This window comes from Blennius ocellaris, assembly GCF_963422515.1.
Source record: "Blennius ocellaris genome assembly, chromosome: 1".
Lineage (NCBI taxonomy): Eukaryota > Metazoa > Chordata > Actinopteri > Blenniiformes > Blenniidae > Blennius > Blennius ocellaris.
This window is the reverse complement of record NC_137650.1, coordinates 7,346,649-7,371,247: the sequence shown is the minus strand read 5'-3', so window position 1 is coordinate 7,371,247 and position 24,599 is coordinate 7,346,649. Positions and strand designations below refer to the sequence as shown.

Genomic DNA, 24,599 nt, shown 5'->3' with positions numbered 1-24,599 from the left:
TGCAAGCGTTTATTTTTAAGTTTAGGGATTTCAATAATATTTGATTACTCCTGAAGCCTCTCGCGTGAATCGTTGAAAAGTAATCACCAATTAAACAATATTTGTGCTCCACTTTTCTCTGCAACTTCCAAAATTCTCATTTGTTCCATTGATAGAGATCTATTGGTATAAAACTATTAAGTCGCTCCAAGATCAGTTGAGCAAATGTTTTGAAAATCTTTTCAATTTAGCATGAAAGTATCATAAACTCCATCCTGCTCCTTCTAGTATTTTTGTAGCTTTCAAACAAAACGGCAAAAAATTCAAAACGGTAAAAATCTTCCAGATTTCTGTCGTCTCGTTCCCGTGAGGAGCGTGATTTCATGATGCTGCCGATTTTGCCTCGCTTGCATTCAGTCTAATGGCTCCTCCCTCCCTTATCTCTGGCCTGCAGCGAGCCCACAGCCCCTCCCCCCTGCGCCCCTGCAACAGCTGGAAGAAACAGAACCGCCACTCGTTAGACGCCACAGCGACCAAGGCCTTCCACCCCTGCACCGGCCTGCCTCTGCTCTCCAGCCCTGTAAGAAGACTCACTCACTCCGGCAGCCCACGGTCACGCTCGGCCTTTAATTTGAACATTTGTTGAGCTGACGACGCTTCGCTCACATGCAACCGAACACCTAAAGCCTGAGTCATGATTAGCAGGCTCTGGTGCAGCTGTGTTTGTCATAACGCCGCGCTCGCCGACCTTTATCGCAGGCCATCTGAAAGCGATGAGTCAGCACACTTCTCACCAGTCCGAAAAGAAGCAGTGTTTTGTCATTAATCTTCTACGAAAAATCAGATTTTAGTTTTTTTTGGGGGGGGGGATTTACTGCTGCCGAGCTACCGAGGAATCATTCACAGTTAATGTACACACAGAAACACAGAGAATATGAGTCATCTGCGCCTCGTCAAGTACTTTTCATCATCAGAATTTCCTGTTTTCTGGTCAGTTTGACTCACACACACACACACACACACACACACACACACGCTGACACATGGGATTACAGCCGTGACAAGTTAAACTCTTACTGTTGGCGACGACGTGTGTAATGAGAGACTTCAAACTGATATTGACTTCAGGATATTCTTAAATATACATAGTGTTTATTCCGGTAGTGCTGGGTGATGGAAATGCTGTCGGAAGCTGGATTGCAAATGAAATTTAAGTCAATTCCGATAACCTTTCAACTTACTTACTTGATAAAGTGATGTGATCAAATCCTGTCAGTGGCCCGCTAACGCGATACACTGTTCAGTCAACAGCGGGGCGCAGACAGGCAAAACACTGAGCTGAAAGTAAACTAATAGTACTTTATTAATCCCCTTGGGGAAATGGAAACACTGCAGAGATTGGCCGCGGCGCCTCTCGTGGAAACACAAGCATCGTTTAGAAAGGCTGTAGATCAGGATGAGGAGCGCATAACGTCATTTGTAGATCATGAATTGGAAACAAAAAAAAGCCACCAGCTGAACACGTAGGAGTTTATTTGACGCTCAACAATAAATCATTAAACCGTCCCGGTTTGTATTTGTGGCGTCATTAAAATAAACACCGGTTCAAAAATGTTCAAACGAGTGAATTTGCTTTAAATTGGGAAAGGAAACAAACACATGGAAACATGATATTGGAAGACAAAAGGAATAACTGTGTGTTTTACATGGAAACTTTTCAGCATCAGCACATAAATAGATATACTTACAAGTGTTAACACCCCTTCAACTTTGTCACTTTTCAACCAATAAATGTCTTTTGTGATGTGATTGACCAACACGCCGTGCCTCATAGCTGTGAAGTGGAAGGGAAATGTGTTAAAGGTTCAGAGGGTGTAAAGAACTTTAGCAAGCCGCTGTGCAGCGATAAACATTGAACAAGTTGGGCAATTATACTTTTAATAGCATTTCTGCCATACCGCCCAGCCCCTATGTTCAGGTCGACCTTTCGGCGGCCATGTTGGAGTCGGCGGTTCGGGGACGAAGTGGCAGCTGCTCTGTGTAAATCATGTCTTCACGTGTCTGCCGCAGGTTCCTCAGAGGAAGAATCAAACGGGCTGCTTTGACCTGGACACGTCTCTAACGAGCTGCAAGGGTTTGCCCTGGGCCTTCGGGAAAAGGTACGGCTCCAGGCCCGAGTGTGTGTGTGTGTGTGTGTGTGTCGTCGAGCAGTTCCGCTGGCCTCCTGCAATCGGAGGACAATAGAGATTTCCTCCAGTTGCCTCCCACATCGTCTGTTGATCGTCGTCCCATCTGGATCCAGTTACTCACACTTTGGTGCTTCTCATCATCGCTTGAGAACCCACTTGTTCTCTCACTTTTGTCATATTTCAGCTTTGTGCGAAACGGTTTGGAAAAAAAAAAACTCGCTAATTGTTTGCTTTAAAAGCCAATATTATCATTTAAAAAAAAAAAAATCTAAATAACCACATCCTACACGGTTATGAACAAGAGCCTTGGATGAGCAGTAGTACAAAGAAATCCTCTGTTTCAGTCGATGAGACAATAAAGTAGTTCTGTGCCATAACAATAGGTCACACCCCCCCCCCCCCCCACCCCCCCCCTCGTTCTGCTGACTTCTCCTCTCACGCTGCCACCTGCTGAAGCTCTGTTGTACTGTGACTGCATCTAGAATCACACACAATTCAGCTCAAAATGGCAGACGGCACTGAACCAGCTTTAAATACACAGAGCGGCTCGGCTCAGCCCACACGCCGCACATGTGGGCGGAAGCTCACACATGCTTTTTACACTGTTTTGATGCGTTGGGTCGAAAGTTCACTCCATCTACCTGTGACCGACCAAGCTGATAGGAATCGAAGTATCAACCTTCCTCCCATGTACGTCGTCTATGTGTCCGTTTTGGTCAAACGTGATCTTTTTAATCCAAAATGACACGTGCGACTCAAACCTCAACACTCCTGCGTGCTCTGCCAGTTACTTGAGATACCAGAGATTCCTGATTCCTGATGCTGCTTTTGTTTCAACACAAAGGAGAAGTGGGTGGGAGATGTGGCGTTATCTGGTCTGGGGACGGGTTATTCAGACTCTGTGTGGATGTTTTGTCGTGTAAAAAGCAGCTGGAGACGGTTTTACATGGCGGTTCTTGAGCGGCACGTGTGTTCCTTGACCCCTCAGGGTGTGTCCGAAGAGAGAGGGCTACCCAGACGAGTCCCAGCAGCTGTTCAGTGCCAGCGCTCCACCTGCCAGTCTCAGCCTGCTGGGAAACTTTGAGGTACGGCACACACAATTAAAGCCGCCATCTTTTTTGTTTTTGTTTGCTCACGTGTGCTATCGCCATGTTACGACAGTGAAAATCTCACTTGTGTGTGAGCGTCAGGGCCACCGACGATGAACGCAATGAGCTATTGAACCCTTGTTTTGTTTTTTTTGTGTTTCAGGAGTGTGTTTTGAACTACCGCCTGGAGCCTTTAGGAACCGTCGACGGCTTCACAGCTGAGGTCGGAGCCAGCGGATCCTTCTGCCCCAGCCACCTGACCTTACCCGTGGAGGTGTCGTTCTACAGCGTCTCCGACGACAACGCTCCCTCACCATACATGGCGAGTCTAATTCATCCGTTCACAAAAAAAAAAACCAACAACAAAAACCAACTCCTGATCCTGAGAATCGAGCCGTCATCCACCACTGTGTGTCTGTGAGTGACGTGACGTCTTGTCTCACAGGGTGTGATCAACCTGGAGCCCCTGGGGAAACGGGGCTACCGTGTACCTCCATCAGGAACCATACAAGTGGTGAGTGGGGTTTCACACACACTAATGGAAGGCATCTGCACTTCAGCCACATGGAGTCCAGAACAAAGACCTCATTAGACAAAGTAACGGAAGGAAACAGAGCCTCCTACTGGTCGGAGAGGAGAATTGTTTGTGAAATAGACAAAGGGAACGCTTTCGGTCATGGTGTGTTTTATTTGCTTTTCTCTGTGTAGTACAATGTACTTTTACATATTTCTATTTCCAATCGATACTTTATATATTTTACAGATATCTAGTATATGTCCATATATATTTAATATAGTTTCGTGTGGCTTGATTTCCATTTGTTTACCGTTCTCTTAATGCTAAACAAATTCAACAAGTGCGTGTAAATAATTTTTTAGGAATAACTTTTGATGAAAAGATCAGTTGGAAGCCGCATATAAATATCCTGAAGTCAAAATGAGTTGATAATATTGGCATAATGTGTAAAGTCCTATCAGTATCACATCAAACGTCACTCAGCTTATTGAATAACTCCCTCATTCTCCCCGTATCGGAGTTATAGTGTGGAAATATGGGGAAATAATTAGAAAATAAACATTTGATCCTTTTTTTTTTCCACTTCTGAAGACCATTAGACTCGCATATCAAGTTGATTATTATGTTCCAACAAATCCTCTGTGACCAGAGACGAGGGCTGCCACAAACGATTATTTCCATAGTCGACTAATCGGACCATACGTGAGTTGGTCGTAAAATATGCAGCTTATCGCACCAGCATGAAGCCGCTCTTACATAACCATCATTAGTTTTCAGCTTGACGTGTTTAAGGTATATTTATTTATTTGTTTATTTGAGCAGTATACATATATGCTAACTAAAAATAAAGACAATTAAGATGATAGTTCATTAAACCTTTAATCAAATATGCTTGTAGCAACAAACACTTGTTTAACTGTGTAGAATAAAGTACAAACAGCTGAGTAAAATAAGGAAAAGGCACTTGCCCAAACAACACAAAAATAAATACTTCAGGTTTATTATTTATGGGTTTTTTTCTTTCCTTAATTTGTCTTTGGCCTCAAACATGGCAACAATGAGGGAGGCACCTGTAACTAAGGAATTATTAAAGTTTTGGTCTCAGTGACTCAAATATAACAAAAGTGCATTTTGTGCTCACAACTTATTCAACTTTACTACACTCTGACTCTATATAATCCCAAATGCACCGCGGACCTTACGAAACAAGTTCACTAGGTAACTTTAAATATTGTACAAACTGAAAAAGAGGCAAGCTGAAGAAAACCGGAGTACTGAAGCTCTGTGTGTGACTGGCCAATCACAGAGCGTGGAGACAGTCAGTGACCAAATGAGGGTTTTCCTTCGGCATGAGCACGGATATTGACGAGTTTTACTCGTAATATGCTCCGACTCATAAAAAAAAAAGATTTCTCCGTACTGGAAACTCTTCTGAAGCGAGTGTCCGGCTCATCCCTCCCAGTCAGCTCGCCGAGACGACGGCCCCTCTTCCTCGTTGTCATAAGCCACAGTGTTTTCAGGTGCTACAGAAAGGCAGTTTTGAGAGGAAAAACAAAGATTAAAAACGACATGTCGACTATTAAATTAGTTGTCGACGATTTTAATAGTCAACGTAATGGTGACTCGTCGACTAATCGTGGCAGCCCTATCAAAGACCTAAAAATACACAATGTTGTCCACGCTAGCATGTTTTCTGTGTCAAATATAGCTTGAAATTAATAATGCTGAAAAAATGAGTCGTGGATGAGACGTCCAGGGTTGCAGTTTTGTGGACAAGTTGTCCGTCTCCCGGCGGTCCAGTGTGCAGCTCCAAACCAGGTCACACAGACCAAGTAACGCGTGGAACCTGTGGTTTGGTTGAAACCCCTCAGACCTTATTCAACCCTAACAAGACGGTGGTGAAGATGTTTGTGGTGATGTACGACCTCCGGGCCATGCCAGCTGGACACCAGACCTTCCTACGCCAGAGGACCTTCTCTGTCCCCGTCCGCCGTGACGCCAACAATCAGACCAGCAGGAGGCCGCTGTCCCTGGGCCAGGGACGCACCCTGCGCTACCTCGTCCACCTGAGGTGAGACACCAGTTGTTGTTGTTGTCGTTTGTCCCGTCTCGACGAGGGGCCGCTTTGAAGTCCGTCCTTGCTCACCCCCGCCCCTCCCCCGTCCGCTCCGTCCGCCCCCCAGGTTCCAGAGCTCCAAGTCTGGGAAGATCTACCTCCACCGGGACATCCGTCTGCTGTTTTCCAGGAAGTCCATGGAGGTGGACAGTGGTGCTGCCTACGAACTCCAGTCCTTCACAGAGTCCCCCATCGACCCGCCGTTCTCCCCGCGCTGCTGAGGTCCCCCCCCCCCCCCCCCCCCCCCCCCCCACCAGCACCGGGCGGCCCGCTACCCAAGCTTCAGTCCAGTCTCCACGCCAGCGACAGACTCAGCCCAGACCCCCCCCCCCCCCCTCCCTGCGGCTCGATTTGGGAAAGAGATGAGTTCTAAAGACTGCAGTAAGCACCTCTCGCCTGGCTCCTGTCCACAAACGTCGATGTCCCCCCCCCCCCCCCCCCGCCACTCAGAACTGACGGGGGGCGGCGGCGGCTCCGAGGGCCCGAGAAACTGGTGAGGTTGAACCCGGCTCTCTGCGAGGAACACGGCCTGAAGACGCAGAGGTGGAGCCACTGGATCCATTACGAGTTTGTTTCTGATGTTGTTACTCTGGTTCAAGAAGTTCTGACCAGACTTTGATAGGTTTTGTTTTTTTTCCCCCTGCTGTCGCATGTCGTCCCCTCCAGCGTCTGGCAGGAGAGTAGAGACCAGTGATCATCCACGCAAGCGGTTCGATTAAAGGAAGGAAAAAGAAAGAGCTCAGGATAGTAACATTTTTGTCGACACAAATCCGAATGTTAAGCGGGACCTCTGAGGTGTTAAATCCAAATTAATTTAATTTTAACTGAATAAAAAGGCACTTTGACATGAGAAAATGAAGAGAAAAAAAAGATTCAGATTTTTAAATCCTTGGAGATCAGATTGAGTCTGGGGGGGGGGGGGAGAGACTGTGGAGTGACTCGTACCGCCGGACCAGGATGGAGTCACGTCGCCGCGTCACGGCAGAACATCAGAAGTGCACTGTGTGTTTTCTTTCTCATTCTAACTGGAAAAGAAACAGAAAATAGTCATATTCTAATACTTTTGTACTGTTACAGAACCACTTTATCGGAAGTGTTGCAATAGAAAGAATAACCTTAGTTTTAGTGTTTACACATTCACTCTCAGTTCACCTTCTCATCAGTTTATTTAATATTTAAATTAATATTTCAGTTACTACTTGTGACGTCCGTCATGCTAAGATGATGTAGTGCAAACTGTATATCATAGTATGTATTTTTGACATCAATATTCAAATCTGAAAAAAAAAAAAAAAGACAAAATATATCTATATCTTCTAAATCAATCCTGAAAATCTCCTCTGTCTCTCTCTGTGGTTTCCCGTGTTCACTCCCGTGTCTCACACACACACACACACACAGCAGTAACACCCTTTAATGAAGCCTTACCAAGTTGTTCTTTGGTTTCCACACTGCTCACATGAGGCAGGGACGTTGTGTGGAGGCGTGACCGTTGATTTTTCAGCACAATTCCAACGGCGGCCGACAATCACCGACTCACCCTGGCGTCTGTAAATACAATACAGCCCGGATCCATTAGTGACAGACCTTTCATTACTGCACCCGTGATGCTTTTCAAACTCATCACAGTAGCGGCTGCTCTTTGGAATAAACAACCCACACATTGTTTCATCAGGTTAGTTTTGCAGCAAACGATTTTTTTTTCACATGAAATTATAACAACATTCACTGTGTCGGTGAGAAACGTCCATCCGTCTTCTGTTCTGCTTCATCCAACTATGGGAGCTGGAATCCATCACAACTCACAATGGGGGAGCGGGGGTAGTTATTTCACTACAATAAGATTGACTGGGTTTTTTTCTTGGAAATATCAAGACAAAAAAAATCCTTTTTTTTTATGTCATTTTGGACATACGGGTACAACAACAAAACAAAAAATAAAATAAAAACAAACAGCAATGCAAGCAAAAAACAAAGTAATAGATAACTGAATAAATAATGGCCCAACATCCGAAAAGGAATAGGAAGAAGCAAAGCTTATTTACTCCTACCCTTTATTCACCTCAACCAACAGTACCCCTGTATTTTATATATATATACATACACCACCAACAAAGTCTATATATTGATATTTCCAAGAAGAAAAAAACAGTAAATGGAAATGTAGATAAATAATAAATCATTGTTGCAAGGAAGGAAGGAAGGAAGAAAAAAAAACACTGGAGGAGGTAATGAAAAAAATATATATACATGTATGAACAAAACAATATTTGCAGAAAGGAAAACATGTATTTATGAATGTTTACACAGGGGGAAACTAGCAATCACAAGAAAGCAAGGAGGACGAGAATAACAAAAAACCATGAAAAGTCTACACAAATTTCTTTCAGCAAATCTAATTGAAGTTATCTTTTTTTTCCAGGGAAGAGAAATGCAGCTTGAAATCATTTATAAAACAGGAAAAGCGCTTATTGACTCAATGCATATGATATTTATCATGTCAGAGACAGACGTATTGAAATCTTTTACATAAAGAATGTGACGGCGATTAAAGGATGGAATATCATGCGTTTTTAGTAACAGCCAGTTTCTTGACTTGTGTTTTTCTACATGAGAAAAACAGGGTTTCGTAGGCTTTATTAGTTATTACAAAAGGTGGAGGGTTCCCAAACTCCCACTGCCACATGGTGCCTCTGTGTAATTCACAACCCTGTGACAAACCAACAATAACAAAAATAGATTGCTTGATTTCAGTTTTATTAGAAATGACTAAATAGATTTCGTGTTTGAATGCAAAAAATAACCTCGCACCTCCAAAGGTCAATCAGGCCACATTATAAAAAACACTTTTTTGATGTCACTCGTATGAGAAAAAATGACTGCAAGATTTTACCATCTCCTTATTACAAAAAAAAAAGAAAGAAAACTCACATGGCAAAATGTGACCAGTGTTCCCGTGTATCTACGTCACGTGAGCACGAGACCTGTCATGAAGCGTCGCCGTCCAGATGTGCAGATTCTGGTCTGAGAAGTGGATTTGTGACGCAACACGTGCTCCTCACAGCTGATCGCCGCGTTACGCAACGAACGTCGGCACTGAAACCCGCGTGCGTGGCGGGAGCGCCCCGCCGCATGGAGGGGGGGGTGCGCACGCGGGAGCGCGCGGTGTCTCCGCATGTGACGTAGTTGTTGTGCGGGAGCGCGCGCGCCCGGCGACAGCAACTGTCTTGTGTGTGTGTGTGTGTGTGTGTATGTGTATGGGCACGGAGAGTCGGCGAGCAGCAACGCGGAGCCCTCGAACAACCGGTGGACGGCGTCTGCACTGAGGTCACGATCTGCTCCGAGACATGTCGGGGGATAACGAAGAAAGCCACTCGGCGGAGGACACGGCTGTGGACGAGAGGGTAAACTGCAGACTTTTATCAGCTCCCTCGGCGTTAAGGACGCGGCTTTAGCTTAGCATCGTATTAGCATCTTCGCCCCGCTTTTTTTTGTTGCTGTTGTTGACAGATCTGCGAAGACGGCTACTAAAGCCCCAGGTAGGCCGAGGCCATTATTGATCACACCGTTTAGCAACACGGCGTTGCAGGTAAAACGCAGGTATTGTTTGAGTTGTCACACGTCGTGACTGTGTCGGATGGGGATTTTAGCGTCTTAGCGGGCGCGAGCCGCCGAGCTAACGCTAAATACCATAGACTTTCACTCACTGGAAAACACTGTTAGCGGCTAACACTCAGTTAGCTGTGTAGCCTCGCCCGCTGCCTTCCTACTGTAACCTTATCTTTAATTCCGCTTTGGCGTGCGGTGAGATTACGGTTTCGTTAATTGCCTCCACTGCTATAACCGCAGACGGTAAATGATTAGGTGTCGGTGTAACGGATAGGCTCTGCCGGTGATCCAGCCCAACACCGGCGTGGATTCTGTTGGTGTACCGAGAGCTGCTGCTTTTAGCCGTGAAGCAGCGGCGAGCTGGACGTCAGTTCCACTGTTACATTCATTTTCTCCCTGACCGTTTTGTTTTCATTCCTCTCGGTGCTGTTCGTGTTCCCTCACATATTCTCTTCTGGATGTTTGTGTGCGTCAGAGTCTTTTTTTCTGCTCCGTCCTGATCTGTCACGTGACAGACTGACGGCTGGAACCCCGCAGGCAGCAGCCCCGGTTGTTGGCCTTCCCCGTTGCACATAATGTCTGTTTGTTTGTTTGTTTTCCAGGACGCCCAGGACAACATGATCAGTCCAGAGAAAACAGAGGAGGCCAAACTGAAGTCCAGATACCCAAATTTAGGAAACAGACCCGGCGGTTCTGATCTGCTCCGAAAACGGCTGCAGAAGGGGGTGAGAGGCTCCTTATCTTTTGTTTGCCTGCAAAAACAGCCAAGGTTCACATGAGGACGCCTTGGTTTCCTGCTGGTATGCATTAATATATCAGCACTGCACTGCAGGGAAACAGTCATTTAATTTATAGGCAAGATATTAAAAGAAAAAAACCTTTTCCTCCACTGGTGTGGAGCTGCCAGGTTCTTTCTTATTTGACTAGAACATTGGCAGAAATGTACTGTTTTTTATTATATACTGTGTATTTATTGTGTCTCTTGCTGGCACTATTTCTGCTGCTTTTGGATTTGCGTTACGGACAACCTCCCAGCAGAGTACTGGCAGGGTTGTTGTGAATACCCTCCAGTAAAAGTTCTCATGGAAACCTTACTGCACAACAGTATCTACACCAACGGAACATGTTCACGTGTCCATTAAGTGAAAGAATAAAACTTCTGCTGGTCCTGGTTTTGGAAAAACGACTCCTGTGTCTCTCCACAGCAAAAATACTTCGACTCCGGCGACTACAACATGGCGAAAGCAAAGATCAAGAACAAGCAGTTGCCGACGGCCGCGCCGGAGAAGACGGAGATCACGGGGGACCACATCCCCACCCCCCAGGACCTGCCCCAAAGGAAACCCTCTCTGGTGGCCAGTAAACTGGCGGGTTGATGCATGCACCTCCCAGCCCCCCCTCCTCCTCCTCCTTCCCCCACTCCAGTCTCAGAGCTGTAACGTTACCTCTCCCCGCCACCCCCCCCCCCCTCCCCTCCCTCCACCAGCCTGGACCCCACCCAACCAGAACCCACACCCAGCTGGTCAGACGTTTCACTCCTGTTTATTTTAGTTTCAGCCCCTGTCTGAACCCGTCCCCCCCACCCCCCCCAAACTGGCTTTTCCCCTTCATCTATCCTCATTATTTCCATGTAAGATACACTGAAAGAAAGATAGGACATCGGAGTGAGTGTGATGAGCAGTGTGTGACCCCCCCCCCCCCTACACGACGGACGGACGACAGAAATCACTGTGTTTACAGCCGAAGAGACGGAGTCGAGCTGCAGAAGCTGCACCTCTTTCAGTTCGGAGGGCTTCGGTTTGGCTGCGTGTTTGCTTGTATGTGTGTGTGTATATAAATATATACAGTATATATATATATTTCTTTCTGTTTGGCACAGGGGCAGGCGACGGCTTTTAGAATATTTTACATCCGATTTGTATCCTTTCACTGTTACGTCCTTATTCTAAATCAGCTTGAGTGAGTAATTGAACATAGTGATCCAAGAGGCCATGTTCGGTCCCGCAACACTTTGATCATGTCCTCGTGCGAGGGCCGACCGGGGACCGCAGGGCCGACCGGGGGTGTCGTGTAGATGTGCATGTGTGCCGCAGGGCTCCTCGAGGCGGACCTCATCACGCCCCCCTTGTAATCTATTAGGAGCATAAAGCAGATATGAAGAGCTGGGGTGCTACTGGGAGCGCTCCAGGGGGGGGGTCGGTGGTTCATTCAGGGTCTCCTGGACCGAGGAGGGGGCGCAGGGCGTTTTGAGGGCCACACTGTTCCCGTAGGTGTGCCGCTTCACGTCGGCCCCAGATAGAACCGCCGTCCTCTCCCGGGTCACAGCTGTCAGGAATGAATCATCTTAGAGAGCAATGCGGGACCTGAACGCTAAACTTGTGTTGGGACCAGACTGCGTCCCGTCTGCTGCGCTGACTGTACTTGTATGCTTGTAAACAAAATGGAACCGTGTGATGACCTGGGCGAAGGAGTCCTTGTATTATTACAAGTCGAAGTCGTTTGATCTTACAAAAAAAAAAGAAGAAGAAGAAGAAATGTTCCCAGCTCTGTGTAGTGTTTTTCTGAAAGTGTGAACAGACGGAATGGGATTTCCCCCGCGACGAGCGAACACGACATCCCTCTGAGCTGTGCATGTGTGTGGCTGCCCCGCTGTCACGTTGTGCCATTTTGGTTTTGTAAATAAAATAGTTTTGCACAAATGTTTAATAGCTGTGTTTTGTGTCTTTGAATGTGACCGTCGAGAAACTTTCAAGTGTCTCAACGTCTGAGAAAAGGAACCGCTGGTTTGTGTTAATGTAACGGTCTGAAGGCTGAAATAACCAGATAACCAATAATCCTAGACAAAATAATCATTCACAGAGTAAAAAAAACATTAATAGAGACATTATAAGACATAAATTACACACAGGGGCACACTTAGCATCCCTCAAATTCCCTCCCTCCCTAATCAATAGTTGATATACTCGTTACATTAAATTAATTTATATATTTTTCATTTTTCTGATCAATAGAAAATGAGAGCGATGTGAAATTTTTACAAACTGTATAACAGGAGACATTTAAAACATGCTCAGGACTGGACGTCTGCTCTGTGTGGGACACTCGACTGTAGTTTACCTTCGTGCTCAAACAAGACAGCTGGCAGTTTTGGTAGAGAGCATGGCTAGAACTGAGCAGACCTCTGACTTCCGTGATGATGTCACCCTCCTCTGTGACCTCCACCTTCAGACCACTCTTCTTCTCCACCTCTGCAGTAACTGATCTCTGACTCTCACACTATTTACAGCGGGGACGAAGTGCAGCCGATCACATTCTTTCTTTTACTAGTGATTCCACTACTGTGAAACCAAATGATATCATTCTCCTGACCTCCACCTTCCCCATGACTATTTCACTCTCTGTAAAATGTGTCTATTCGGCCATGATTTCACATAAAATGCCATCGATCAGCAGGCTGATTAAGATGCAAGAATATTCCTGAGGTCCTTCGAATTGACCATCATGGCAGAATGTATGTGTTGAGGAGGGATACGAACTGTGCAACCCTCCAGGTGGACTGTGGTCTATAAATAGAAAGTGCGTTCAGGTTGGTATACATATGGTTTTACAAATCCAACCTGATGTGTTGTCATGGAGACCTGACGTGTTGTCATGGAGGCCTGACGTGTTGTCATGGAGACCTGGCGTGTAGTCATGGAGACCTGACGTGTTGTCATGGAGACCTGGTGTGTAGTCATGGAGACCTGACGTGTTGTCATGCAGACCTGGTGTGTAGTCATGGAGACCTGACGTGTTGTCATGGAGACCTGGCGTGTAGTCATGGAGACCTGACGTGTTGTCATGCAGACCTGGTGTGTAGTCATGGAGACCTGACGTGTTGTCATGCAGACCTGGTGTGTAGTCATGGAGACCTGACGTGTTGTCATGCAGACCTGGTGTGTAGTCATGGAGACCTGACGTGTTGTCATGGAGGCCTGATGTGTTGTCATGGAGGCCTGATGTGTTGTCATGCAGACCTGACGTGTTGTCAGGGAGACCTGGCATGTTGTCATGGAGGCCTGATGTGTTGTCATAGAGGCCTGACGTGTTGTCATGGAGGCCTGATGTGTTGTCATGGAGACCTGATGTGTTGTCATGGAGACCTGCAGAGCTCTAGTTTGCCAGCAGCTCCATTAGTTTTCAGAACTCGGTCTGGGCTGGGCAGTGTATGTCGGGGCCCTGCGTCCTGTCTCCTTCTCCTGCTCCGCCAGAAATTCACTCTGTTGCATGTTTTGATACTAGAATGTGGTTTTGTGGTTATTTATGTGGTTTAAAGGGATTTTTGCTCCCTTTTTCACTCCTTTTATGCACCTTTGATATGCATTGTGCTTTGTGAGTCACATGTTCTGAACAAATACAATAAATAATGTAATGATGTAATATATGTACTCTAGTGATTAAGCGATTCGTTTTTAAAGTATGTTTTAGGCTCAAGAACAAAAAAAGAAAAAAAAGACAAAAACGTTTTGTTTATGTAGTTCTAAACATTTCCCACGGGGTGGTGCTGTTTCCCCACGCAGGAGACACGTGCTAACACTATTGCCTCGGTTTGGTTGCAGCGAGACTCACATGTACATGCATATTCACATAATTCTGACTTTTACAGTATGAATACATCAATAACCATAATAATCTAATAATTTTCTCATCCTCTCATTCAAACATATCAGTACTTGTTGAACATTTTATATTTACACGCAAATTTATTATAACACGGATAAATGTACAATATATAACTTTCATAGAGTCAATCTGAATGAAAACACAAATACATTTAAACACATGATTTCTGTATCATTTCATTTGTTTTACTTTATTGTTAGCACTGTGACTAATAAAGGGAAGTTTATGAATCAGCACCATCGAGCAAATTTGTGACTATACATTATATGTATATAAGGTATGAAACGTCATTGTGTGTGTGTGTGTGTGTGTGTGTGTGTGTGTGTGTGTGTGTGTGTGTGTGTGTGTGTGTGTGTGTGTGTGTGTGTGTGTGTGTGTGTAAATTAGTGCACATCTTGAAATATGGCTTTGTGCACCTCCACCTCTCTTCTCCTCCCATTAATGTTCCCCTTTCAGTTTACCAATGATCAACTTTCATGTTTAGATAATTCAAGATTCAAGATTCAAGATTCAAGATTCAAGATTCAAGATTCAAGATTCAAGATTCAAGGTTCAATATCGATTATCTTTGCATCTTATCATGATCACCTGACGCTTCTTTAATCAGCTGCTATTCTTATTCCTATTTCACACACACCTGCAGTGTAACGGGGGCGGATTTAAAAACTACATTTCCCAAAATCAAAACATGCTGCAATGCACTTGTCATTTAAAGTGACAGGCTCAGCGTGTAACGCAGGAGAAAACGGGAGAGAAACTGAAATTCAGGGTGCGTCAGAATAATCCCTCCTACCTCCTTTCCTCCCCATCTTTTCTTTAACCCCGTGGATGACGTCACGGGGTTAAGGAACGTTGTTTGGAGCTTCCTAATGGAATTAGGGAAAGGCGATCACATTGTTTTGACAATCAGACACCACTTCCACTAGAGGGTAACCAATGGAAACCGAGAAGGCTGCACAATAACGTTACCTTACCCTGTTTGTTTTACAACATCCACATGACATTCATAGTTGGGATCTGGGTTTTGGATTATTTAGAGTTTTTCAAGACAGATTATTGCATTGGGAATTTAATATGATCTGCTCCCTTTTTAGTCATTGTGAGTGTCTCTGAACACTTCGATGAGCGGGTCCTTTTAAATGGTGTCGCTGCAAGGGATTGTGGGGCAACATGATCTCGTCTCCTTTGGTAAAGGATGCATCAGTGTTTCCTAGTGTAAAGGAGTTTATAAAGGAAGCATTGAGCCTCCCTTCCATAGTTTATTGAGAATTCAAATGCTCCTTATCACGGCCACCATTTAAACACGTCCAGGGGTTTCAGGAAAAGTGGATAGGAAAGGAGATAGGAGGGACTTTGGACGCACTCCAAGTATCGATTTTATCATTGGTATCGATTTATCGTTGGTATCATTTCATATCAATACCAATGTAGGTATCGATATTCTCAATATCGATATTTGGATCATCTACCTACTGAGGGAGCCGTTAGCAGCTATTAGCATGTGCAGTTAGAGGAGCAGCAGCACAACAATCACATTTGTGTTTCCCTCTCTGCAGCTGGATGGTTGTGGCAAGAGTGACTCAGTGAACTCGTCAATGGTGATGACTCTTCTTCTTCTTCTTCTTCTTCTTCTTCTTCTTCTTCTTCTTCTTCTTCTTCTTCTTCTTATGGCGGTGGGAAAACAACGAATTTGTGCATTACCGCCACCTAGTGGTATGGAGTGTGTATCAAAATGACTCCTCCCTCCCGCCCTCTCTCAAACCGTGAGGACTCGTGAGTCACCGTTCAGTCGAGTGATTCGCGGGTTTCGAGCGATTCGTTCAAGCTCGCACATCATCCATCCAGCGAGAGCCCGGGAGGGACGGCGGGCAGTAAGGAGCTCTGCCCCGGTGAACACTGACTGCTCTTCCCGCTGTGGCCGAGCCTCCCCCTCCACCCCCCCACGGCGGACACTCGGAGCTCTCTGCCCCGCTTCATGCGCGCGCCCGCCGGCTCCCATGCAGCGCGCGGAGACGCCGGAGCTGTAGCCCAGATTGGAGCGAGGACATAGCGACCGACCGACCGACCGACCGACCGCCATGGCAGCGTCCGAGCTGTACACCAAGGTAAACCCGGAGCGGAGCCGCGCTCCATCCGACCTCTGGTCGATACACAGATCACCGATGTTTACATCCTCACTTCTACATTGTGATCTGATCAACAAACCCGCTGACACCTTGACGTTCGCGTGTTTAAACGAGCTGCAGGCTCCGCCGTGGCTTCTTCTTCTTCTTCTTCAAATGAATGAAATCGGCCTCGATTTCGCGGGTAAAAACACGTGTTTTTGGTGTTTTTCTAGTGATTTTTGTTTAGTTTTTTTAAAGTGACGCTCGATGTCAGTTTGAAAGGGCGTAGCGGACATTGAAGCTCCACATGAACAGATGCGACACGGTTCGCCTGGCTTTCCTCCTCTCGGTCGTCCTTCTCCATCATAACGCCTACGAACCCGTCTAAAATCCTCCTGTCGTCTATTGTTTTACTGTCGGTTTTTTACAAATGCACCATGTTTTCCCCCCTCTTTGAGCTTCATGTTCTCCATCATCCTCTCTGGAAGCCGAGGAGGAGGAGGATGCTGCGATGATGCAAAGGCGGCGCCGGCCATCATGGAGGCTGGGTTGTTTTTTTTTTTTGTTTGTTTGTTTGGATTTTTAGGGGCTTTCTTTTCCCATTTAAATCTTCATATTCGACTGTTGCTTATACATACGCACCCATATTTCTTTTGTTTACGTTCTGTTGCGATATTGTGAGGCGAGTCCAGCGTGGACCGGGGATGCTGCGATGAACGCCGCATCCGTATCCTTTAGCGTCCTCATCCTGCCTCCCTCCCTCCCTTCCTCCCTCCCTCCCTCCAGCCTCCCTCCAGGACGCTGGGAGCCGAGCAGCAGGCCCCAGCCAGGCGCTCCACACCGCCGCCCAGGAGGCCTGTCTCACTCCGGAGCTCACAAGGTCACGACTGCTGCTGCTGCTGCTGCCAGTGGGTGAAACTGTGAAGCGGGAGATAAAGAAAGTCTGCTTTCTCTACGTGGAAGAGAGGAGATGAGTCACCCATCCCCCCCCCCCCCCCCCCCCCCCCCCTCCTCTGACAGCTGGCGTGCCCGGCTTGGAGAGAGAGCGTCTGTGGTGGAAGGAAGACGTGATGATTACTGGGGGGAAAAGCTGTGCTGAGCTGCAGTGATTCTTTATAGATGAGAGAGGTTCGTCTTTCAGCAGCACCTCGGAGGCTGGAGTTGTTGTTGTTGTTGTTGTTTGAAGGAATTAGATGAGCTCAAAACGACAGCGGGGAAAAGACGGCCAGTGATGTGACCCCGGAGACGTGTCTGCTCTGTGGGTCACGCTGACGTCAGACACGACCCCTAATAGTAGTTTTCTCCTTGTAGGAAATGAATCATCAGCTGAAGTCATTTTCTTTGGCAAAACATCCAAACAATCACCGATTAAGCTTCTCTAATCCCGGTTGAAATGAGCCGTACTTCCATTTTTCAGCATTGATTTGGTGTAACTTGCAACTTTGAAGACAAAGCTTTGAAGTTCAGGAGTTGGACTGTGAATATTTATCATCAAGCCTTTTAATAGACCAGCAACTGTGAAACCTGCATAAGCTAAATGTCAGCGGGGGCAATTATTAGCTTTGGCAATAAAAGTTGGGCAACTAACAAAGTTGGCAGGGAAGGATATGTTTTCGTCTGCAGCTGACCGTTTCTAAATGAATCTTCAAAAAATGTCTCATGCAAAGTGGATGGGAGAGGTACCTCGTGTGTCTGTTGCCATGGAGACACTTAGTGCTCAGTGTTTTACCCAGTGATGTAGCTACCTAGTTAGCAGTGATGTGAGCTAATGGCTGTCATGGTAGTGATGCTAACTCAGTTCTGCAAATAAATGTGGCGCTGGTGAAGGCCTGTGCTCTGCCGAGTGCAGCTCTAGTTTATTTATTGGTTTGCATTTATTTGATGACCTTTTCGGAACAACTGCTCATCTGAAATGCATGAAATCTTTCAGGGATGATTTCTGACAATCCAAACACCATTCCATTAGCTGTTGGGATGTTAACAGCTCACCATGTTGGAATGAATCCCAAAAAACTGTGAAAAAATGTCCCATACAAATTAGATGAGGAGACCAAAAGAGATGAACGTCTGTTGCCATGGAGACGCTCCCTGCTCAGTGTTTCACACAGGGAACGTTGCTTCCTGAGCTACCCAGTTAGCAGCGATATGAGCTAATGGCTATCATGCTAGTTATGTTCCTCGGTTCCTGCAAACTCGTGTCTCTTTTCGTCGTAAATCTGTATTTTGGAGTTTTTTGACCAAAGATCCTCGATATTTTCCGGCCTTATGAGGGTTTTGATGACTGTTGCTCACTCTCAGGAATGAATCCTTAAAATGAAACTCCACTCACATGATTCATTTACTGCACTGCAGGGATGTTGCCTGCTTTCACTCCTTTTCGAGGTGAAGAATCGATGCAGCGGATCTGCTCCAGTCGCAGAAAGGCGTCTTTTTACAGCCGTCCACCCGGCAAACCGCAGCCGTTATCGACGGAGGCTGCTGAGTGGGCCTCCTCTGCCAGCTGCAGCCCGCAGCACGTTCACGTGCATGAGATTTCTCGCCGTTAAATGGCTTCAATTTCAGGGGGATGTTTGGACGTCGGCGCGGCTGCTGGGAAATCCAAAAGTTGGCTTCCTGCTTTGAATGGTGTGTTTCAGAGGGCGGCCTCTGATCTCAGACCCTCTCTGTGGTTCACTTTTACAGACCAGGGGTGGAAAACACTCTCCCCTTTGTGTGTGTGTGTGTGTGTGTGTGTGTGTGTGTGTGTGTGTGTGTGTGTGTGTGTGTGTGTGTGTGTGTGTGTGTGTGTGTGTGTGTGTGTGTGTGTGTGTGTGTGTGTGTGTGTGTGTGTGTGTGTGTGTGTGTGTGTGTGTGTGTGTGTGTGTGTGTGTGTGTGTGAGTCAAGTCTAATAGAAGCTTATTGAGCGGGCCCGAGGTGCCCGGTGAACACACACACACACACACAGCATCAGATTCTGCCGTCTTTACGTCGGCGTAAAGAGAGTCCAGTCAGAGGTGAAGGTCTCTCCATAAAGACCCGAGTCAGCCTGCTCTTTTCAGCGAAGTGAGTAAGAGAAGTAAAAAAAAGTGCAGTGTGAGAGCAGGGGCGGGTGGGCGAGCGAGGGGGAGGTGGGCGAGCGAGGGAGTGGCAGACCCACGAAGTTCCAGCGTACGACTCGGAGCCCAAAGAATATCGTCAACACACAACCTTCAAGTGTGTAGGTCTGAGCCATGACATCACCACGTGTCGTTAAGCTACAGATTATTTTACAGCTTGTGAGATTTTCTTCAGTATCAAATCAGTTTTTTTACCCATATAACAACACATTAAATACGAGGCTCCGTAAACATCATTAGTAACCTGTGCTGGACTTAGTCAATGGTTTCTTTGTCGGCACAGCGACCAGCCGCTCCCTGCTGAACTTAGCGCTACGACTTGTAAATGACTTGTAAATGAGAGGAACACTGAGATTTCGTCCAGAATCGAACGCGTCATGTTTCAAGAGAAAATTGATTTCGTTTTGATTATTGAATTTAGCGGATTAAGCACATGTTTCCTGCACTGGGATTATATAAATGCCCTGCCATGAGGTCAGAGAGAGAACACAGAGAAAACCTCTGACAAGTTAAAACTCCCATATGTTTTGGAGATATGATTCACTTCAGTCATCCTCAGAGCGTAACAGTATGTACAGTCGCTGTGTGTTCTTACCCTTGACATTGGTCTTATTACTCTACAGACAACACTACATTTCTTTTAATCAGAAATGTATCAGAAATTTAAATTAGGAGTTATGTAAGGATATCGACATTTATTAGAGCTTAACAGACTGACAAATAGTTCTACTTTTTATAGCGTAAACAGCTTTATAAATGTCTCGAAGATTGTTGTCAAATTTGATATAAACTACTGCTTCCTGCTGTCTTACAGTACATATCTAGCACATATGTGCTCTGATTCTGAGACTTCCAATACATTATTGTGAGTTTGAAATATGGAACTTACTAAACGTGGCCACGTGCCTGATGAAGGGTTGAATTAGCACCTTAGTGAAGCTGATCGGGTCATTATTGTGTATATTGCGGTCGGCGTGGTGCCTTCAGGGTCACTCTGTGATGAAAGACGAAGACTGGATCATAAAATGCCTCAAGTCGTGACTTCAGCAGAGCCAAATGGGCCATTTTAAGTTCATGCTTTTTATTCCAATGTCTTGCTTTTAGGTTTATTGTTATTTTTTTGTGCACATCCAGTTGTATTTATGTCATTTTAGGTGAAAACTAAATCCTAGCATGAACACACAGTGGCCTCTTCCGTGTGATTGGAGGGATCATACAGTCACTTCAGGGTGGATCAGGTCCGGGTGTCTTGTGGGTCAGTGGAGAGCGAACACGTGGAGCACGCCGGCCACAAGGCCGCGTGCCGGCGGGTGAAGTCGCTCGGCGGTGAGCGCATCGGGCGGCAGCTGACGGAGAGGAAAGCACCTGCTGTTACATCACTTGTTGGGGTGTAGCCAGAAGCACAGCGCGTCTGATCCCTTCAGCTGGCAGACGGCAGTGCGGTGGTGGGCTCCGGCTGGAAGTGAATCATCATTTTGGTTCATTGAGCGCAGTGGTACAGTAGGAGGGAAGTCAAAACCACAACAGGCTGACGTATTGGATGCTTCTTTTTTTTTTTTTTTTTTTTTTTTTTACTGAAAACAGGTGCTTCATCACAGTGGATTTGGACCTGCTGTGCTTTTTGTTCTGAACCCTGAGAAGTGGCAGAAGCGATGTTTCCGATGAATATTTACTCCTGTGTGTGTTGTTCAGTCAGTTGAATGCAGGAGCGTCAAACGTACGGCCTCACAAGACGAAATACAGCTTTACTCTGAAGGCCGCAGCGCGCCAACCTCCACATCGGTCCCACGGCGTAATGACGTTGCATACCTGCGTCGTGACGTGGCGTTCACAACCCTGCCTACATTTTAACTACACCTTCTGTGGTGGGACGGCGCAACAGAGTGGGGTTTAGCTAACTCCGCTCTGACTCGTTCCGCACAATGGGACCGAGGTTTAACGTGTTTCGGTGATCAGGTCATGTGGCGAGCCTCGACGCTGACTATTCACACTTTTTTGTAGCATGAGTTTTAGGCTAACCACTTAAATTGTATTTCTACATCACTTCTGCTAAATGATCAAATGAGGGGGACCCGAGAATTTTCATACCTTGGTTTGGTTCTTTGGTTCACATTCACCTTTGAGAACCGCTCGGTTTGATCACTTTTGACCAAACCGTCTGGAAAATTTCACACAATTTCAACAGCTGCTGGTTTGGGGGCGCTGTCGCACAAAACTAACACTGACCAGAGAGGGAGTGAAGAAGAAACGCGGCTCATTGATTGGTCCGGACCAAAAGCCCAAATCCTGCCACTTTAGCCCGTGGTGGCTAGGCTAGTTAGCTCATGGCTAATGGGTAGCTACAAACAACCACGATATAAAGTCTTCAGACCAAATGTCAATGGGACTCTTCCTCCCTACTCCACGTCTACCCGCAAGATATTTTCCAACTTTCTGCGTCTGTTTCTTCTGATACGGTCAGCTTTGCTTGTTTGCTACCCAGAATGCATTGGGCACTATGTCAGGTGCTCCCATCCCGCCCGCTAGAAAGATCATTTGCAAGCGAAGCCAGACCGAGCATTTCAAGAGGACCGCGTGTGGGAGTTTTCACGTCACACCAAACAAAACAGTTCTTCCCTGGAGAGACTCTGGTCCGGTTCAAACAAACCAATGTGAACTCGACGTGGTTTGAGTGAAAGTGCTTTGGCGCCTGTTCACACTTGTTTTTAGGGTTCGACATTTGTGGTTGGATCATCTGAAATGCGTTTTAATGCCAGGTGTAAACAGGCCCAGTGATGTGTGCAGTAAAAATTTGCATAAGCATCAAAAACATACTGAGACACAGATTTAGTAAACACTCGTATGCTCAAGGCTGCAAAATACTGCAATTGAAGGATTAAAAAATTTTTTTTTAACATTTCACTGGATTTTCTTTGAGGACTTTTAAATTAAAATTGACTTCATGTTAAGATTGCAATTGTTCACGAATGTTTTAATACACATTTGCATTAAAATGAACAAAAATGTGGAGGAGTTCAGATATTTGTACTGAAAAGTTCTTATGTCAGAATTGGACTGTATGTGGCCCAGAAACTAAAACTAGCTTAATGCTCCTGCTCTAAGAAGTTTTTTTTGCTTAATTTTAAAAGAAGAAATGCTGGAGGTTTGTACGCTTCAAATACACAGTGTCAATGTACGTCTGTATTTAGGAAACTGCAGCAATCTTACTGAAGCTAAACTCACTGGGATCCATAACAGCCCCTGTTTGTTTGCTGGAGGTGTTGGCTGGACTTCTATAAGCGACAGCTTCTACACGCTCCAGTGTCTGGTTTATTTTCTGCGGCTGTCAGTAGTTTGGAGCATGTGCATTAGATTACTGAGATAACCTGGTTAAAGTAATTGCGCAGTCAGGCTGTATACACTCTGGCATGCAGTCACTGCAAACAACACACTCACTGCAGCTGCGGACTGAAAAAACAAGATTTTAACTTGCTCAGTGTGACCAATCTGCAATAAGACTTAAGTTATTGTCATAATACGAGAGGCGAAGGGTGATCATTATATTTGAAGTTGCTGTTCAGTGTTTAAATCAACACATGACGGCATGCCACTGTTACCGAACAGCACAATGATGCTTTTCTAAGTATCTTGGCAGTGTGTTCCAAAACACCATTTATCTCATTTGTGTGTTTGGGAGCAGGGACCCGTCTCGACGTCCCATCTGAAGAACGGCTCTAAAACTCTGACATACCTGCAGGATACAAGCTTCAGGTTTATTGCTCTTGTGTTGTCAGTCTGTGGTTGTTTCTTTTGGGAAACACGGTCAGTGGTTTATGGAAGAAGAAAAAAAGTCCTGCTTGTGTCCCGGAGAGCCCGTGAGCATCACAACTCATGTGATCGATAAAGGAAGCCGGGATGTCTGCTGACGGACAGCCGGGCGAGCCAGTCAGCTGGGAAACCTTGGCTGGTGAAGGCTGCTTGTGTGTGACGGACACAATGGGGAGATTTCATCATCTGGCCATGGAGCTCCACTGACTGATCACTCAGCGGCTGGTCGTGTGCGGCGGCAGGCATCCGGGAGAAGCAGCAGACTCACAAGAATGAGCGAGAAGCCTGCTGAGCAGACGACATGAACCGGGAGTTGGAATATATGTTTGTGGAAGTAAGTCGTTGCTTCTCTGAAGCTTTAAAGTGATTCTGTCATTCATCGGTTTCAAGTCGGAGAGGTCCACTGGACCTTAGATATTTTGAAGGCAAACTAATGTTTTAGTTGGTTTCTTCACAAATCTTCAGTGAGGTTTGAAGATTTATTTCTGTCTATTGTTTGATTTTTGGTATCGTTGCGTCCCTGCTGGGGACCGAGGAGCTTCGGTCCCGACACACCCTTGAACACCGTTATGTCACTGAAAGCAGCGGGACAGTAATAACAACCGACGAGCTACAAATCACATTTCGGCCTGCGCTCACTTTGGTATCTGAACAATAACCACCTTTGTTGGGAAAAGAAACTAATTTGAATCCCTGGAACTAGTTTTGGCTTTTTCCTGGATGTTTTTACGTCCACGGGGCGGCTTCTAGTCCGAACGCGGTGGAAAGCAGTTTGTCCTTTCAGATCCCAGTGGCATTTTCATGGAAAAGCATTTTTACAACTTGGCTTTTTAACAGTGTGTTTTGTTTTAGCAAGAAAAGGATTGGTTGTCTGTCGGCGATGGTCACACGGTGTGGGACCGTCAGTCGCTCCCAGCACAGATCGCTCATCCAGGAGAGCACTGACGTTCTTTTACAATACTCAGATTGAGCACAGGACAAAGTAATGAGATTACGATGTGGGCAGCATCACAGCGTCTTAGTAAGACTTAGAGACTCTGATATTTGGCTGTCATCAGACCTCTGGCACAGCAGCAGTTCCCTCCTGGGTGTGTTGAGACTCCCCACCCCACCGAACTCTCTCCATCGGTGCTGCTTGAGGTCTCCCAACCTCTGCGTCATGCTGCGTCTGCCCAGCTGAGCAGAAAAACAGCAGATCCTCACATGAGGGGCATCATGTGACGGGGGCTCCTGCAGTCTGGGACTCCTCTGACGGCTGCACCTTTGAACATGTGGGCCAAAAACACGGCTCGCATGCCACCGCTCCTGCTGCCCGCCGCTGCAGGACTGTGGTGCAAAATGGGTTTATCTCTTTACGCTCCGCTCTGCTTTCTAGGGTCCAGTTCACTCGTTCAAATTCCTCTGAATGTGAGGAATGAAATCCGGTAATAT

The 24,599-nt window shown here is 46.1% G+C and overlaps 3 protein-coding genes across 10 annotated transcripts in view; all 3 read left to right on the top strand.

Annotated features, from left to right (window-relative positions):
* The window catches only part of atosa (atos homolog A), a 33,996-nt gene extending 26,782 nt beyond the window's left edge, over positions 1-7,214 (top strand). Inside the window, exons 6-13 of one of the 2 annotated variants that reach the window (XR_013936635.1) lie at positions 434-559; positions 2,050-2,138; positions 3,157-3,253; positions 3,420-3,578; positions 3,702-3,770; positions 5,645-5,844; positions 5,957-6,432; positions 6,556-7,214. Coding sequence is in view for 1 of the 2 variants with exons in the window: in XM_080496904.1 (XP_080353030.1) it covers positions 434-559; positions 2,050-2,138; positions 3,157-3,253; positions 3,420-3,578; positions 3,702-3,770; positions 5,645-5,844; positions 5,957-6,110 (894 nt within the window). In the remaining variant the exon portion in view is untranslated. Of the gene's footprint in view, positions 1-433; positions 560-2,049; positions 2,139-3,156; positions 3,254-3,419; positions 3,579-3,701; positions 3,771-5,644; positions 5,845-5,956 lie in introns of both variants that reach the window. The other variant, XM_080496904.1, reaches the window with a different exon arrangement.
* Positions 7,215-9,089: 1,875 nt separating this feature from the next.
* On the top strand, positions 9,090-12,204 carry arpp19a (cAMP-regulated phosphoprotein 19a). Its single transcript, XM_080505809.1, has 3 exons — positions 9,090-9,293; positions 10,101-10,223; positions 10,704-12,204. Exons 1-3 carry the CDS (start codon positions 9,237-9,239, stop codon positions 10,872-10,874), a joined length of 351 nt encoding a protein of 116 aa, XP_080361935.1. The 5' UTR covers positions 9,090-9,236; the 3' UTR covers positions 10,875-12,204.
* Positions 12,205-16,163: 3,959 nt separating this feature from the next.
* The window catches only part of myo5aa (myosin VAa), a 51,283-nt gene continuing 42,847 nt past the window's right edge, over positions 16,164-24,599 (top strand). For 4 of the 7 annotated variants that reach the window (XM_080516967.1, XM_080516966.1, XM_080516965.1 and 1 more), the window contains exon 1: positions 23,414-23,502. In XM_080516967.1, coding sequence (XP_080373093.1) covers positions 23,470-23,502 — 33 coding nt within the window. In that variant the 5' untranslated portion in view covers positions 23,414-23,469. Of the gene's footprint in view, positions 16,266-23,413; positions 23,503-24,599 lie in introns of those variants that run through there. The other 3 variants (XM_080516968.1, XM_080516969.1, XM_080516964.1) reach the window with 1 other exon arrangement.